The sequence below is a fragment of the Anabas testudineus genome, chromosome 9 (genome assembly GCF_900324465.2).
Source record: "Anabas testudineus chromosome 9, fAnaTes1.2, whole genome shotgun sequence".
NCBI lineage: Eukaryota > Metazoa > Chordata > Actinopteri > Anabantiformes > Anabantidae > Anabas > Anabas testudineus.
In genome coordinates, this window is record NC_046618.1 from 15,707,178 (window position 1) to 15,723,897 (window position 16,720).

General features: G+C 38.5%; 1 protein-coding gene across 2 annotated transcripts in view; it reads left to right on the plus strand.

Annotated features, from left to right (window-relative positions):
• The window catches only part of ipo11 (importin 11), an 86,127-nt gene that overhangs the window by 46,144 nt on the left and 23,263 nt on the right, over window positions 1-16,720 (plus strand). For both annotated transcript variants that reach the window (XM_026343689.1, XM_026343690.1), the window contains 7 exons: window positions 553-668; window positions 1,924-2,000; window positions 12,197-12,276; window positions 12,399-12,479; window positions 13,737-13,832; window positions 14,292-14,405; window positions 14,919-15,040. In XM_026343689.1, the coding sequence (XP_026199474.1) occupies window positions 553-668; window positions 1,924-2,000; window positions 12,197-12,276; window positions 12,399-12,479; window positions 13,737-13,832; window positions 14,292-14,405; window positions 14,919-15,040 (686 nt within the window). The remainder of the gene's footprint in view (window positions 1-552; window positions 669-1,923; window positions 2,001-12,196; window positions 12,277-12,398; window positions 12,480-13,736; window positions 13,833-14,291; window positions 14,406-14,918; window positions 15,041-16,720) is intronic.

The following is a 16,720-nucleotide window of genomic DNA, read 5'->3' on the forward strand; positions in this document are numbered from 1 at the left end:
GTCAGTCTTGGTAGGATGGGATGTGAACCCACCCCACTGTCTCCCAACCCATTGCTCTACCACTGAGCCACCAGTGTGTGTTTTTGGCAGCTGAAAACACCTGCTCAGTGTCTCTGTCCTCTGCCAGGGATGCTCAAATACTGGCACACCACCCTATTATCATTTGATTGGCTTTTACTAGCAGTCGGCAGACACGCGGAACTCCATCTCATTAAACACTAAGAGAGACCTCCTAATGGGTTACAGTACAGTGTCTGGCGGTTAAACCGCATGTTCTTGTCTTCTGCTTTGTCAGTTGATATATTTTTAATTGATTAATGATTACTACCAATGGTGTGGTTAATCAGTAATTACTTTATTACTCTCTAATATGCTGGTGTGCTCCAGTAGTTTGTATTGCTTGGGAAGGATTCATTAGAGCAGTATTATTTTCATCTAGCTAACCATGGAACACCTATGTTGTTGAGGCACATAAAGGACAGATTTGAAGCCCCTCCTTCTTCTGGTTTTCTTTAGCCGGCATTGACTTTCTGTCTCTGTATGTTCTTACAGGGCCTGGGGGCAGAGAGTAAGAACCTGTACCCTTTCCTTCTTCCTGTCATCCAGCTGAGCACAGACGTTTCCCAGCCACCGCATGTATATTTGCTGGAGGATGGACTGGAGCTTTGGTATGGACACACACGCACAGTACACTAATATTTGAGTTACAGAAAATAACTCCCCGAGGCAGACATTTATGAAGCACTTAGTAATCTCATTTCCTCCACTGCACTTCAGAGTGTGCTTGCATACACACCTACTCATACAACATATGACTGTACCTGTCTTCATCTATTTCTCTTGTTCCCTTTCATCTCATGCTCAATTCACTCATGACGATGGGTGATGAAGATGATTTATGTGGCTCAGAATCTTGCCTTAATGTTGTTTGAGCACCTACAGAAAAGTTAGATTTTGTAGAGCTTTGCCAGAGTTTCTTTTTGTTCTTTTCCTGTCACCTCTTTGCCTTTTAACACCCCTCTTAATCTCCCTTCTTTTCTCCAAGAGCTGTTTTGTCCAGCATGCTGTGTATGATTGTAGCACACAGCCACAAAGTCAATGTCATTTTCACTTGCTTTTATCTTTTATCAGCTGGTCCTCCTCACTCCAAGCCCCCTTCACTGCCTGTCTTGTTTGCTTTATCTTTTTCCTATTATTTTATAGGGCATTCATCCAGTCATTCATTACTACTATTGAGTAGTTGTAGGTAAAATCCACCAGCCTGGTGTTTTTGATCACTCACTCTTTGTCACTGTGAATATTTTTTTTGTTTTGTTTGTTTAACTGACACCAAATTAAAGTAACATATTGTGTGTCAATAGATGTGGAGAAATGTTAATGTCACCATATGTCAAGCTCAATTTTTTTTACCAACTAATTAACTATTATTATTATCTTAAAAGTGCTTTTAAACTCACAGGGACCTGTCACGTAATGTAAAACTGCTTAGGCCCATAAACAAACCTCTCGAATTTCAATTTGTTTTTCATTATATGAAATGACGTATGATGTATATAACAATATGTGAAACTGACAACATCGCATCACTAAATGCCGTCATCAGTTTTACAGTATGTAATGCGTTTCTTCGGTCTGTATGACTGGTGTTGCTTTCCTCTGCCCTCATATTTCTCTTTTTTTCTTTTACACCCACTTCACCATGATTTGTTTTCCTACCTTTCTGACTCTATTCTGCACTTCTTCTGTCCCTGTAATTTGTCACTGAATTTCTCTTTTTGTTTTTTGTTTTTTTTGCCAACTCTAATCTATGTTTTCTGCACTCTGTTCATATTCTCGACTTTGCACCCTCCCTCGCTCCCTTCTTTTTTATTTTTACCTCTTCTTCTTCCTGCTCTTTTCATTCTTTCCCCTGTCTTCATGCAGGTTGGTGACTTTGGAGAACAGCCCAGCCGTCACCCCGGAGCTACTCAGAATTTTCCAGAATATGTCAGCTTTGCTGGGTGAGAAGATATTTCTTTGTTTGCTAGTCTCTCTGGCTATGTGCATGTGTTTGTACTTGTAAACACTGTGCATGTGATGTGATGTGTGCACAAATGAATTTGAATATATTTTTTCCTCTCGAGCAGCTTCATGGCAGTTTGCATTAACATATAAATTGAATTAGTGGTATGAAAGGCGGGTATCAGAGCATCATCAAGAGTGATGCAACCACGATGCATCATGGAATAGTTTCATTAGCATGAGGTCAAAGTATGTAAGTCTTTTTGTAAAGTGTGTGTATGTTTCAGAAGACAGAAAACATCTCACAGTCCGTGTGATGGGGAAAAAAATAAAACACACAGTTTAAAAGCACAAATTAGCATTATTTGATCTAATATTGACATAATGAAACTGAGTATGGAGGGAAAAAAGGCTGATGTAATCCATGGACAATGACTTAATTTCCACAGTTTTATCACTTCAGGCTCTTGCTGCTTGTAAAGATTACAGTTGTGGCTTTGCAGCAGCCTCAAGGCAACAGGGGCCTCTACTCTGGCTCTGTAGGCAGCTGTGAGTGGTGGCCGATTCAGAGGAATTGGCTGGATGATTTATCACAGTCCTGAAGCATTGGGACACCTCGCTTGATGGTGTGTGTCTGTGTGTCTGTGTGTCTGTGTGTGGTATTCACTGTGATGATGAACAGTGTTGATTTAATGCTTCTGCACATAACGAGTGAGTCAGACTAATAAGAACACTAGTATAACCTGATTGGCTTACTGGAGCATTTGATCGCTTATAGCTTGAATGCAGAATCCATGGGACAAAGACTCAGGAAGACGGTCACGGATGAATGAAATGGAGGAGGAAGGATTAAAGAGGATCAAGAAAAGGGACAGATGGGTGAAACATAACAAGGAGGCAGCGGATGAAAATAAATGATTTAAGCAGTGATGGCAGAATAATTAATGAAGAGGAAGTGACAGGAAAAGTAAGATTAAACATTGGAGTTGTGCTTTGAGGAAATGTGACGCTGATGGATAGAAAGATAAGGGAGGCTCTTTTTATTTTTTACTCTCATCTAGTGGTAAACAAAAAAGGTAAAACAACGTAATGAATCAAATCTTTTCTTTAAACAAATTGCGAATTAATTGGCAGTTACACAAAGGGGGAGGTGACAGAAACTACTACAGTAAAGAAGCCAGAACACCAGAACTGTGGAACGTAATAAGTCTTACTGTCTTATAGACGGTGTCACTCCTCGTTACCTCAATATGATTGATGAGAATCCATCAATTAATTGGTGCACACTGATCAGCTGCCATATTACTGGCAAGTGTCTCTCAGGATGAATCGTAGGAGCGTGATAGAGAGTGTGATGCTGACAGCACAGAATCAATGAAGGGAAGCAGATATAGTATGGAAAAGAAACTGGAAGTTCACTTGAAGGTTGAATGGGTATATGCAAGTAATTTACATAGTAAAAAAAAAACATGCACATATGTGTCTGCACCTATTTCCTCTGATGTACCTCAGTATGCATCCAGCAGATCAAAGGCCCAAATTACAACTGTGATGATTAATCAAAAAATTAGCTGGTAGCTTTTAAAATGATTATTTGTTCAAGTCATTTTGCAAGAAACATTTTTAAAAATGTATATATAATATACTCCTCAAACTGGAGATTTGCCTGCTTTTTGTGGTCTTACATTAAGTACCTAAATTGAATTAATTAAGTCTTAATTTGTATTGATCACTCAGTTAGCCTCAGAAAAGATTAGGCAGATTATTTGAAAACAACCTAATGTGTCTGTCATACTATTATATTATATATTATTTTTCTATTGTTGGGCCAGTATCCATCATGGTCAACATGTCATCATGGAAACAGGCTCATTTTGTGACCTGAGTTTAGTTACCGTCATCATTTTCTGTGTTTACTACAATAACTTTCTCTTTTTTTTCTGTTCAGTAGAGGTGAGTGCTGCTTTTCTCTGGCTAGGCCAGACACATTAAAGTAAAGGAAAAGCTTTCACATCTCTCTAGGTACAACCTAACAGCATACCATTAGTAGTAAAAACACAAAATGATTGGGAAATCCATTGTGGAGGTATTTTGCCCACTTCCCAACCATTTTTTCTTTTTTGTACAAACTGCATTTGTTAAAGAAAAATAAGAGCTCAGTTTAAGCAACCTGGTAGTACATTCTAGCTTACTTGCCAATGTCATGTCTTCTTCTTGGATTTAAAACGTACAGTATTTGTATTTTTATCAGAATCAAGAAGACTTACCACAAGCTCCATTAAGAGCTCTTCTAGAGGTGTAGGTCACGTCTTTACCACCAGATCAAATGGTAAATAGTGGTGTTTACTTTTTCTGTCGCCTCCGTTAGTAACAAGTGACTAGAAGTGGACCCAGACCTCTTCCAACAAACTGTGTAGCAGTGTAGTGTATTGCTGCTGTTTTTCCACATCAGTAATAGCTCGTTTTTCTTATTGTTATTATCCTCTTCTTTAACATAATCCTTTGGCAGCAGCACAGGTTTTCCCCCTTGGTAGCATTTGTGACTTTTAACATTTACATGTGTGCAGCTATTTTTGTCCTTAAGAGGCTGTGTGTGCTTTTGTCCTAATTAATGGAATAAGACTTTGAAATTACTGTGCTTAGTACACTCTTCACTCCTTGTTCACTCTCCCTCTGTCTGTCTTTCTGCTGCGCAAAAGAAAAAATCCTAAGCTTACATGAGCACATTTAAAGCAGATTAATTAAAATGAATGTAATTAAGTGGTTTATTCAGATCTTTGAGGGAAACATCAAAGTTTTTGTGATTAAGATGAGATATCTGAGGTATAGTCACAGGTCAGAACAAATGAATAATGAAACAAAAAAATATGTAAAGGGGACATTTTACATATTCATACACTTGTATTTATTTATATATTTATATTTACAAAGAAATGTCATTAAGTTGTCTTTTTTTACTTGTTTGTTTTTTGTCAAACTTTGGCCAGTCATCAGTCTTGGCTCATTTCCACTAGAACATCCGGAGGGTTCATTTATTCAGTTCATGGTGAGCAGTAGAGGGATGTGGGTTATTGAGAGAGTCTGGCTTGGTATGGTGTCACAGCTTGCCAGGTATGTGGCCTGGCCTGCCTGATAAAGAGCCCCGCTCCATCACTGCTAAACTGGTGCAGCATATTCCCTAATTAGAATGTCAAGAGACTCGCTTTGGCTAAATTGTTAGAGTAGCACTGTGCTCTGTATCACTGCCATCGTGCTCTGAACTAGGACAAGTTTCAGCTGTGTGTGGTGCACGCGATTAGTGTGTGCAAGCGATTGAACTAAGGTATCCATTTATTTACATGTCAATTTGTTCGACTTTGTCGTTTTTCTCAATGACTGTTCACAACCCAACAATTGTTGCTCTCTCACAGTAAATGTAGCTTTACAGAGGTGAAACTAGTAAATGTTTGATAATTTATATATTGAATGATTGGCATATTGGTTATCAAAACAGTTAGAAATTCATCTTTGACCAATCAGAGCTGTAATGGAGAATGCAGCTATCTGATATTTGGCCACAATTACTGTAGGAATTTAAGATTTAAGATTATATGATAGCTGGATAAAAGGTTTAGCTCAGGTTTGAGCTAAAAGAATGAATCACAATAACTGGATTTCAGTTCTTTGTAGTTTTCTCTTTTCAGCTCTGTTGAACCTTGAGCTGCTAGTACGTCAACTGAAATGAGAAGTGTCAGATTTTTTTTTTCTAACACTGTACTTCTGAGTTTTCTGCTTTCTCATCATTGCTGTTATCTCACACATGAGGGTTTCCCTGTAAAGTAGATTTTTAACACTTCACCAAATTCCTTTTTTTTTTTTTCCCCCTCTCAAGCACATAACTCATCCATAACATTTAAAAAACTTACTCAAAGACCAAAGGGAGTTAGCCTCTCATCTTGCAGCTGTAGCCAAGGCTTCTGTTAGCCATGCGGTTTTTGATTGGTTCAGAGATACTTTTAGTAAGACGAAAGTAAGAATTAAGAAAAGTTTTTGTTTTTTTAATTAGTGTAGCTATACGTCAAGCATCAGCATATCACAATAAAGCTTTTGGTAGTCTGACCTTTGTTCAGATGTTATTACACTAGATAATAGAATAGTATGAGTTTTATTAGGGTTTCTATGTATTTTACCACTGTTGAACCTCCAATTGAAACTTTGTGCAGCTGGCTGGCCTAAATGATCCCAAAGAACCCTGTGTGTCCTTGTCACAAATTGGTACACATTTTGGCAGACATTGTCTTTGCCTGCTATGTGATGTGCCCATCACATACTGTATAGCAAAAATTGGGTTGGGAGCCGACCAGAATTTTAGCACTGTCCCCAGCAACAATTAGAGACGCTTCAAAGGCTGTTATCACACTCAGATGTGAGGCTCACTTTCCTGTTAATGTTGATAACCAAAGCGGATTGTGCAGCGTATGCCTAGGGCTATGAAGGATGTGCCGACTAAAGCTTAATCAGTGTTTTAGCAGCTGTTTTTTGTGACTATTTGATTATAGCAAAGTGTGTGAGTCTGTGTGTGACTGTGTAGGTGGGTAGAGGGGCAAATGTGTCCTCACTTGCTGCTTCTTTGTGAAAATTTAATTGCTTGCATATTATTGATTTGGCAAACAATCCTTTTCTCTTTTAGGTGAAGATTCATAAGGGATTTTTAATATGGCAGAACAACATTAGGATATGTTTGAATATAATTCTTTTATACACAAATTCAACAGCAGTTTCAGTAAAAATGTAACACAATGCAGTTCATAACAGAAGTATTATTGCAGTGTATTAAAGCATTTGTAATGCAAAGTATGATTTTACTGAATTTAATTCATGGGATGAAGAGAGAATATAAAAAATTGAATTTAATACAATTTGATCACTGTAACAGCTTATCTACTGTATTTATAATGTGAAAATGAAAAGGACAGTTACAGTTTTTTTGCTTTTTACACAAAGGTACACTAGTATTTGTCAGAGTCTGAACCTGAGTCACTTGGAAAAAGGGAGGGAGGCTGTGTGGAAATGGAAGTGAATTTACTTCCAGTAAACAGAATATGCAAACAGCAGTGTTATTTTGTCAGGTTGTTTGTATTCATACATGGACACTTGGGGTGTCTCGGGTTCATTTGCAACAGTGAGGGTTAGAGATGATGAAAGTCTTACCAAGTCCAGGGCTCAGTGCGCTGAGCTGCCTGACCTACCTCTAACCCAGAATGAGGATTCAATTCTTTTTTTTTTTCTTTTTATATGAATACTTATACCTCTCCCTCTTGTTGTATTGATATTCAGACAGAACTCTCCTTCAGAGGATATTGCTACTGTATGCGCACAGCTTATCAGCAAGGCAAGTAATGACAGTGGATGTTGTGGTACTATTATAGAGGGACAGGAATCAGAAATCAGTCAGCAGCATATATTTACCTCCCTTTTTGCCTTTGCAATAAAAACTAGTGGACGTGCACTAGTATAGCTTTGCTTTCTGACAGAAAATTAAATAGTTTTGAGTGCAACAAACAAAAAAGTACATGAATAATTTCATCATAATTTAATTAAATGCAAAGCTACACGTGTGCACTTTTCATGACTTGAATTCTCTGATGTGTACTTGTTGACGTATCACTTTCACTTTCCAATTGTACATTTCTATTGTGTTTAACCTTTGAGAAATTCACTTACTTTAAAAGTGTGTGTGTTTTCTTTTTGCTATATTAAGTACAAAGGCTCCCATATGTGTAATGGAGAATTAAGTAGTGCCCTACATCCACTAAAACTGCTGATCATCCTTTTCTTCATCAATTTCTTTATGCATGGAAATCAAGCAGAAGTTTCTCCCTCAAGGGTCCTGAAGGTCAAACGTTTCCCTGTTTGATTCTCCTTGAAGTCATCAGACTTAACATGACATATTGTACCACATTCACGATGAAAGTCTGCAACAGCATTTGTGGAAGGAAAAGAAACACAAAAGAAAAGCAAAAAGCAAGTAAAAGGGAATAAAATGTGAGCAAAAAGCATCTAAATTATGCCAAGTTCCTAGATGAAAATAGGGCAGTACTAGTCTGTAGCACACATATAAGTGAAGCACAAAGTTTCCCAACCAAGATAATCCAAAAAGTCAAAATGAGTATTTCTTTCACTAACTGTTACTATAGCCATCACAACTATTTTCAAAACCATTTTTTATTCTCTTGCATAGGATCCATGGTGGTAAACATGGTAAAAATATGCTGTAGTACACAACAGACTAATGCTTCTTCTCTATGTCTACTGTTCATGCTGCATTTCCAGATTTGTCCTTTACCGCTTCCCTGCTGTCTGAGCCTGTTGTCTGTTCCTTGCTTGTCTTGGCTCACGGCTCAGTCATAAATGCTCCCCGCCGTACTTATTTCATTCTTGAGATGCCACTATTAGGTCTGACCAGTTTATGAAACAGCAGTACACAGCTGTTTGTGTTGTATTTGATTTGTGTGTTTGGCTGTTTTTTAAATTCAAGTTTATTTATATAGCACCAAATCATAACAGAATTATCTCAAGGCACTACACAAATTAAGAAATAAATTTATAAACTCTAAAATACCCCCAAAATTCCTTTTAGCATTTCTTATTTGTTGTGTGAGTGACCTTTCAGCTTCACTTGGCTTAAATGATGCTCTATATTGTTTGTTTAAATAATTATATTGTACATTCTGTTGCTGCACATTAATTTGCATTGTGAGCTGGCGTTGTGGAGGTAGTGGGAGTTGCATTCAGTCAGAATTGATTAATAGTATTTGATAATGAAACAGTCTTTGAATACGTGTGTTAAGCCTGTAAACACATTGCTGCTATTAAATCAAACCTTTTGGTTTTCGCTTCAGGATAGCGATTAACTATTAAAATGATCATTTCCTACTTTACAGTTGTTTTCAAACTTAAATTTGGAATAACCAAATAATGACAATATTGAGAGAACAAAAAGTTGCACTCGCTCGGTCTTCACAGTTTACATTTTTAGTGGTTAATATAAACGGTGCCTACAAACAACCAAGTGCTGTGGATCTGTCATGCTTACCTTGTCTGATGACACAGTGTGTCCTTGTTCACCCACTCTTAAGCAATCCGTTACCTTTGTTTATTCTTGAGGAAAAATAAATGGCCCTGTCCTGACCATGAGAAAGCATTTGCTATAGAGGAGCTTTTGTCTTTCACCTGCCCGTTTCCTCAAAATGCCAGACTATACTGCACAAGATGACAATGATAGCAGGAGACGGTTGCTTTCCAGTACATTTGATGCTATTTAGACGGCTTTGAAAAACCAGTCTTTGTTGTTTCTGCTTATTCCTGTTTTTGCACACTTCTTTGTTGCTGATTTGGGTTCGAGATCCATCACTAATTGTCATTTCTTTATCTGTGCTTATAACGTCCCAGTAATATTGCTCCACACTTTGTTTGTAGTGTTGAATATTCATGCAGGCTGATGTGCTGACTAAATAGGCCCCTGAATACACTGTGTACCTGCACTGATAGCAGATGGCTGCATACATTAGCTTCATTACTTTACTGTGACCGGCAGATGGCTAGAGAAAACGTATTGCATACATCAACATTAATATAAACTTTATGAACTAGAGTGGACAGACTGGACCTCCTCTCTATCTACTCACCACTGACATCTGATCTTCTTCCATACAAACCACACTCTGACAACAACCCTTGATAATATGATGTTTGATGAGGTTTAGGGAATATATGAATATTCATATCATTTGCAGCTTTGGAACTAGATGCATAATGTGGTTAAAAATAACACATAGCTGTACAGCCTTAAGCTACCGCAAATAGAAATCTATAGAATGTATTGAACACATTAAACATAAAGGGTCATGTTGGAAAATGTAATGGCAGTACTGGGTTTCTTATGACACTAAACATCAACTGGAGTCGGGTGTTGGCAAACCTGAAGTCCAATCAATACAACGAGAATGAAGGTGTGGTTAACAACTACCTCGACTTATAAAAACACTCAAGCTGTGTCAGGATGCTATGAAAGAGAAAGAGATCTCAGAAGACAGACAAACAACGGTTTGAAAGGGGTTAAACTTAAATAGTTCAGATATTTATCAGTCACACAGATGTCTTTTTATGGAGACGATTTGGTCTGTGGTTTCTCTTCATAGTGGGTGGGTGTCTAATATCCACTCCATAACGCTCAATAGCAATTTATTGGAGCTGCTTATCTTCTTTGTTCATGAGTCAACCATACTGAAAACATTAAACAGGCGCAGTATCCATGACAGTGCACCATGAATTAACCTGCTGCTCTGCAAACATTGGGGAAAAAATGAAGAACTAAATCTGCCTTTTGCAAAGAAAATGTCTGTGATTAACCTAAGGTAGCTACCTCTGGGTGAAAAAATGGCTGAAGTCTTGATTGAGCACAAGCTGCCCCACCCCCACCCCTTATTCAGCATCAGATTCTGCTTCATATACCCTCTCACATCTTCACCTGTGGCTGTTACTAGAGGTAGACTTTGCATTATTCATTAACAGTTTTGATTGGGCTGGGGCTACACCTTGAGCCAGTTGGGGTATTGGTCATGAATAATGCAAATGTGTAAGAAATAGCTTCCAAAACATCCAGCTGGAGAACAGGTGGGAATCTGAGCTGTTAGGAAAGATGAATTTAGAGGAGCCTAAACAACTTTTTGGGGAGTAAAATGAGATTTAAACATCAACATATTTAAAATCCATTCAGTTTTCATGAACATTTTAAAAGACACTTTCCCTCCTTCCAAGCACATTTTTAAAGTGTGAAACACATTGTGTTTCCGTGAGACCAATCATTCACTCGGAATTACACAACTGACCGGCCAAAAATCAGCCCTCCAGTGTGTAATTGTCTGCAAATGGTCCAAAGTGTTATGTGTTTCATAGTTTTACCTGCAGGACATTTTTCACGGTGGCTCACTTCACTTCTTTTGGAGTGAATCGGTTTTGAGGTTACATTTACCATTACAAATGCATATCACCTCTTTTATGATAACAACATTGGTTTGTTGTTCTTGTCGCAGTCATGTTTGTCCCTTTTAGACATATTTGTCACCGTTCTCTCCCTGTGCCTGTGGTGGTTTCCTCCGGGTACTCTGGCTTCCTTCCACAGTCCAAAGACATGCACTTAGGTTAATGGGTGACTCTAAATTGCCTATAGGTGTAAATGGTTGTCTGTCACTATGTGTCAGCCCTGTGATAGACTGGCGACCTGTCCACTGTGTGTACCCTGGCTCTCGCCTAATGACAGCTGGAATTGGCTCCAGCACTCCCCTTAACAGGAAAAGTGGTTAAGATAATGGATGAATGGATGGATGTTAGTGTTCTGGTTTAATCCTGCTTGAGTGTAGCCTCATAAGAGATAACCTCCTTGCTCCTGCTGGTGTTGAGCATAAATGAAAACACAATTGTCATGATTTTCAAAGCAAAAAAACTAACAAAAAAAACAGATCTATCTATGAGACCTCACTGTGCGTCTGTTAACACGAGCGTACACTGCAAAGGTCAGACAAACATCAGAGACAAAGTAGAAAATATTTAATGCTGATATAATGATGTTTCAGAGGCAACAGCTTGCTTAATAATTTATATACAGTTCTTGTTAATAGATCCTCTCTCTCATTAGTGCTGGCAGATAAGCAGCCACTTGAACTTTCTGGTGTTGCTGCAATGTTCATTTGTTGCATCATGGACGTGTTGAATTCAATGTTCAAAAAAGCTTATCTAGCTGTTTTTTTTTTTTCTTTTGAAACTTAACATAAGTTAGTTTTGTTTATTTTCATGTTGGTAGAGTTTTTTCAATATGTAAAATCTGGATGCACTCAGCATGGTTGTCTTGTTGTAACACCAAAATAGTCCAATATTACTCTTTAATCATCTTTAACCAACTATGAACCTGAACATTTCCCAAAGTAAAATGTTTGCTCTCAGTGACCAAAGCTAATGAGAACATCCATCCATTATTTGAAGCTGCCCAAATATGTTAGACCATTCAACAGTCTTCTCAAGCTGGAATACTGATCAACAAATGCCTTTATTCTTCCTTTTTACTTCCCCTTCGTTGTATGTCCCTGTCTGTTTCCATCATTTCAATGGTTTAGTCAAGTCTGGTAAAAATCTATCAATATGTCATTATCTGTTTCAGAGTTGAGCTCCGAGAACCTGCGCACCTGCTTTCAAATCATTAATGCCTACGTATACTTGTCTGCTACAGAGTTTCTGCAGGTGAGACGCACAAAACCCTATTGCATGTCGGGTGAAACACTTAAATATAAAGAAATGAAGACCTCGGTGCACATGAATGATGTCCAGTATAACAGCCACATCTAATTATTTGTATTTTTCAGAACTATGCAGAGTCACTGTGTCGATCCTTCTGTGATCTGCTGAAAGACATCACGAATGAGGGACAGGTCCAAGTTCTTAAGGTACTGCCACTCTCTCCCACACACACACACAGACACACACACACACACACACACACACAGACACACACACACGGATATTCTCACAAGCAGTATATTATTTGAGTTACGGCAGCTACGTATTACAGAGCAGAGGGTACCACAAACAGCCGACTCTTCATGTGTCTGTCAAGCTAGTAGAAGATCAAAATAATGTGTGATATTTGCTCAGGGTGAGGAGCATGTGTACACAGAATATCCATGAGGCCCTAGCGCCTTAGCCTAGAAAGCTGCACATCTGGCTCATTGATTAATCCTTTGTTTTGAGGGAAGGAGAGCCAGCAGACAATAAACCTATCTATCTCCACCACCTGGACACAAATCAGCTCGCTGCAATGTTGGCAGAGCGATCAGAACAATCGGTGTGCTTTTCTCTAAAAAGTTCACACGCATGTAAGCTAACAGAGACGCGTCTTGCCGTCTGTCTCTGTACTGGGATTTGGGCGCTGACCTTTGAATCAAATATTCTTATCTGAGGCTTGAATTTGTGAAAATGGCATTTGTAATATTACAGTGTCATAGCAACATGTTTACCATTATAATATTATTGTCTGGGTTTACTATAGTCTTCGAGGTGCAGCTATGGCCATTTGGTAGAGCAGTTGGCCATGAATCACAGAGCGATTCGACTCCCGGTTCCTCCTGGCCACATGTCAAAATGTCCCTGCACCCCAAACCCTTTGGCTCTTAAATGTAGCTTTTGTATGTCCATTTGTTTTCTTGGCTGCGCTTACAGTACATATGTTTTATACCTCAAGTCAGGCACGTTGTACATATTATTGGATTAAACTAGAATTTTATAACCTTCCTGAAGGTTTGATTTATTGCAGGGCTGTTATATTAGATTGCTTTATTTTAGTTAGTTATAGCTTATGAAGTGACAGCTGTCTGCTTACAGTAGCGTATGCATAAACATAAGGCTAAATGCTGCATTGTTCCTGTCACTTCATCTTTTACTCTGAACTTATTTTTACTTTGTTTCTTCGCTGCACCAAAGCACTTAAGCTCCTTTTTGTATTCAAGTGTTTTCATTCAGATTTCTTAAAATTAGCTAACTTTACCTGACGAACACGTTGGGTCAGACCCTCAATTAAAAGCAACATTTTCTGCACTCTTTTACTATGTCTCTAAAAAGAAGCTTGACTTGTATGCTTCTTTTACAGAATGTAAAATGTTCCTTGAGTCATACCCCTCATTCTTCCTCTCCGTGTCTGTCTGCAGGTGGTAGAGATAGTTTTAAAAGTTAGCCCCATACTGGGAGCCCACATGTTCCAGCCCCTGTTACCAGCTGTCTTCAGAGGCATTATGGATGGTGAGGTGAGTCTTCCCTTTGCATCTTGGTGTGGACTTGAATAGCTAAACTGGAGCAGAAGACAGACCTGTGACATAGCTGTGGTGCCTTTTTTTCTCATTTTACATCATTATCCACTGGATGTTTAAATATTTAACCTTATAAAATATAGAAATAAGTTTTTTTTCTTTTTCTTTTTTCAAATGAAAGTTCCTGTTTTCATGTGTTCTTCCACTTTGTCCTTTTCCGTCACATAAAATAATTTCCTATAGAGGCTATATAGTGGAATTTATTGATTAACTCTGTTAAAGGTCATGGACTCACTTTTCAGGATTCTGCTGTGTCAGTGGACCTGTCTTCTTTCTCCCGCCATCATGGTTAATGACCTGTGCTTTATGTAAAATTGGTTGTGCGTGGGTATTTCTTCATCTGCTTGTGTCGTTGTGTATTCACACTGCGTGCGCGTGTGTGTGTGTATTGAACAGAGATATCCAGTGGTGATGTCCACCTACCTAGGAATTATGGGCCGCGTCTTGCTCCAGAACTCCAGTTTCTTCTCCTCTTTGCTCACTCAAATGGCCTTGGAGTGCGGTCAAGAGGTACGGCTCAATGTCCGCCCTTCATTTGTGTCTTCTCAGCAAAGTCTTTGAATGTCTGTGAGAGACATAACTGCAAAGTGCCTGTTAAAAAGAAATCGTTCTGCACAAGGCTGAAAGTAATGAGGCAGGGAGTTGCAAATGGTGACATTTCCCAGCCCTAAAGTTCTTCAATTCTTCCCTTTTGATTACAAAACCTTTACATTCTGTCAGTTTTCTTTTAAAGTTAATTTTGCCTTGTTTAGACATTGTTGCCTAAATACCGTAAAGGAAAGGCAGGGGTGTAAGTGAGGCAGAACAAGTAGGGAAGGTCACACTTGCTGACTTTTATGACAAAGGCGGAACCACATTTTTTAGCGTTGGATGAAATCAGTACACTGTTGCTTGAGTTGTCAAACGCTGTCACATTTTCACCACTTTATTATCTGCTTTATTGTTGCTCCTGTTTTTGTCTCCTGATTCCTTCTCTAATCCTCCTTCTTTTGTCCATCTCTCATCCGTCTTACTCCTCATCAGATGGACCAGTTGCTGGGCAGTGTGATAGAGATGTGGGTTGACCGCATGGACAACATCACTCAACCGGAGAGGAGGAAACTGTCGGCACTGGCTCTGCTTTCCCTCCTACCATCTGACAATAGGTGAGAAATGGTTAGAATTCATTTCTGTGCACAGGTTTTAAACTGGTGAAGTGTACACGATCCAAGCTGTCGACGCAGCTGACATAAGGACGCATATGGGGGAAGTAAAAAGTGTATCCAGATTTTTTTTTTTGTAGACTATAACTAGCAGAATTATCATTTTCTCTGAGGACATACATTTTGTTTGAGTTTGATAAAGATAACAGATTTTCACCCAGAAGCTATCATCTGTTGCACAAAACAACAGCTTAACTAGTGTCACCTTAGAAACTTGAGTGCCAGTAACAGCAATGCCGGCATGCATAGTGTTGAGATACTCTTTAATGTGGCCTTAATAGATAGCTGTTAACATGTAGTTTTACATAAAACCACACACACTTTATATTTTCTCTAATTTCTCATCTTTCTTCATGAGTTTGATGTCCCAGTCTTTAATGAGACATGCAATGTGATTGATTCACTTTAATGTCTGTATCATCAATTTTTCCCAAGGGTAGGAGGCATCTCACTGTGTTTGTGTTTGACTGGATTTGTGAGTTAAATTTGCACATCCACTTGGCCTAATGAATGTGTGTTGATCACGACTAGTGGAATTAAAGTGGATTATGGTGCTCGGAGGCCACACCATCTGGACCAACATCTCTCACTACTCCACCGGTTAATTTCCCTGCCAGATGTGGATGGTCAGCACTCAGCAGCATTGATGGCTGAGTTTAATGTGAAATGTAAACACTTACAAGTGTAAAGACTTACATAATATATAAAATCAAAAGATGTTACTGTGCTCTCACACATTTGTGTGCAGTATAACAGTTAATTACCTATGTAAATTCAGCATGTCATAAGAGGGATTGAATATTAAGCTTAATGTGAGATACAGATACTTTTAATTTATTTGCCTCAGTCACTAGATATTAGGCTGTTTCTACACTTAGGTGTGAGTGGTGCACAAAAAAAAATTCTTCTGTTCTTAATCTGCTGTGAGGCACTTCTCTTGAAGTGGTTTAAAGGAATCACTGTGGGAGTTTTAATGATAAACTTTTCATGTGATGTCCCTTCTGCAATGCATGTATTTATAAGAGTTCTGGGAAGATCAGTATTCTGCAATCCAGACGTGGTAATAATGGATATAGGCAGTCATGAAATCCTTTGTTGCTAGCTGATCTTTAGTCTGCTACAGCAGTTGATTATGACAGTCTTGGCTGCTTAAGTACTGTGTGACATTATCAGCCTTTACACATAAAACGGTAACTTAAAATTGTTCATGACACAGAGCAGTGCCTCCGCCCAAAATCCAAATCATACAGAGACTTGTGATTTGTACTCCCCTGTTTGTAGTTTTAAAAAAGTCATGTTGTTCAAGTACAAGTCCTTTCTGATCCAGCAGTTGTAGATTAAGAAATATTTAAATAATATCTGAATATTTTAAAGAGAAAGTGTAAACCAGTACTAAGCACCCAGCTTATACAGCAGAATGTTAAACTGGGAATATACTTTAGGGCATAACATGACATAGCTGGTGATGCTTCTGACTTTGATAACTTATTGGAAATTATTGTATTCTTCACTCTGATGGCTGCACTGATTTATCAGATTCACGTGTTTCACTTTTCCAACTTTATACCAGCTGTCCTACTCTCTTGCTTCTTGTGGTTCTACTCCTTGAATGCACCATGTTCT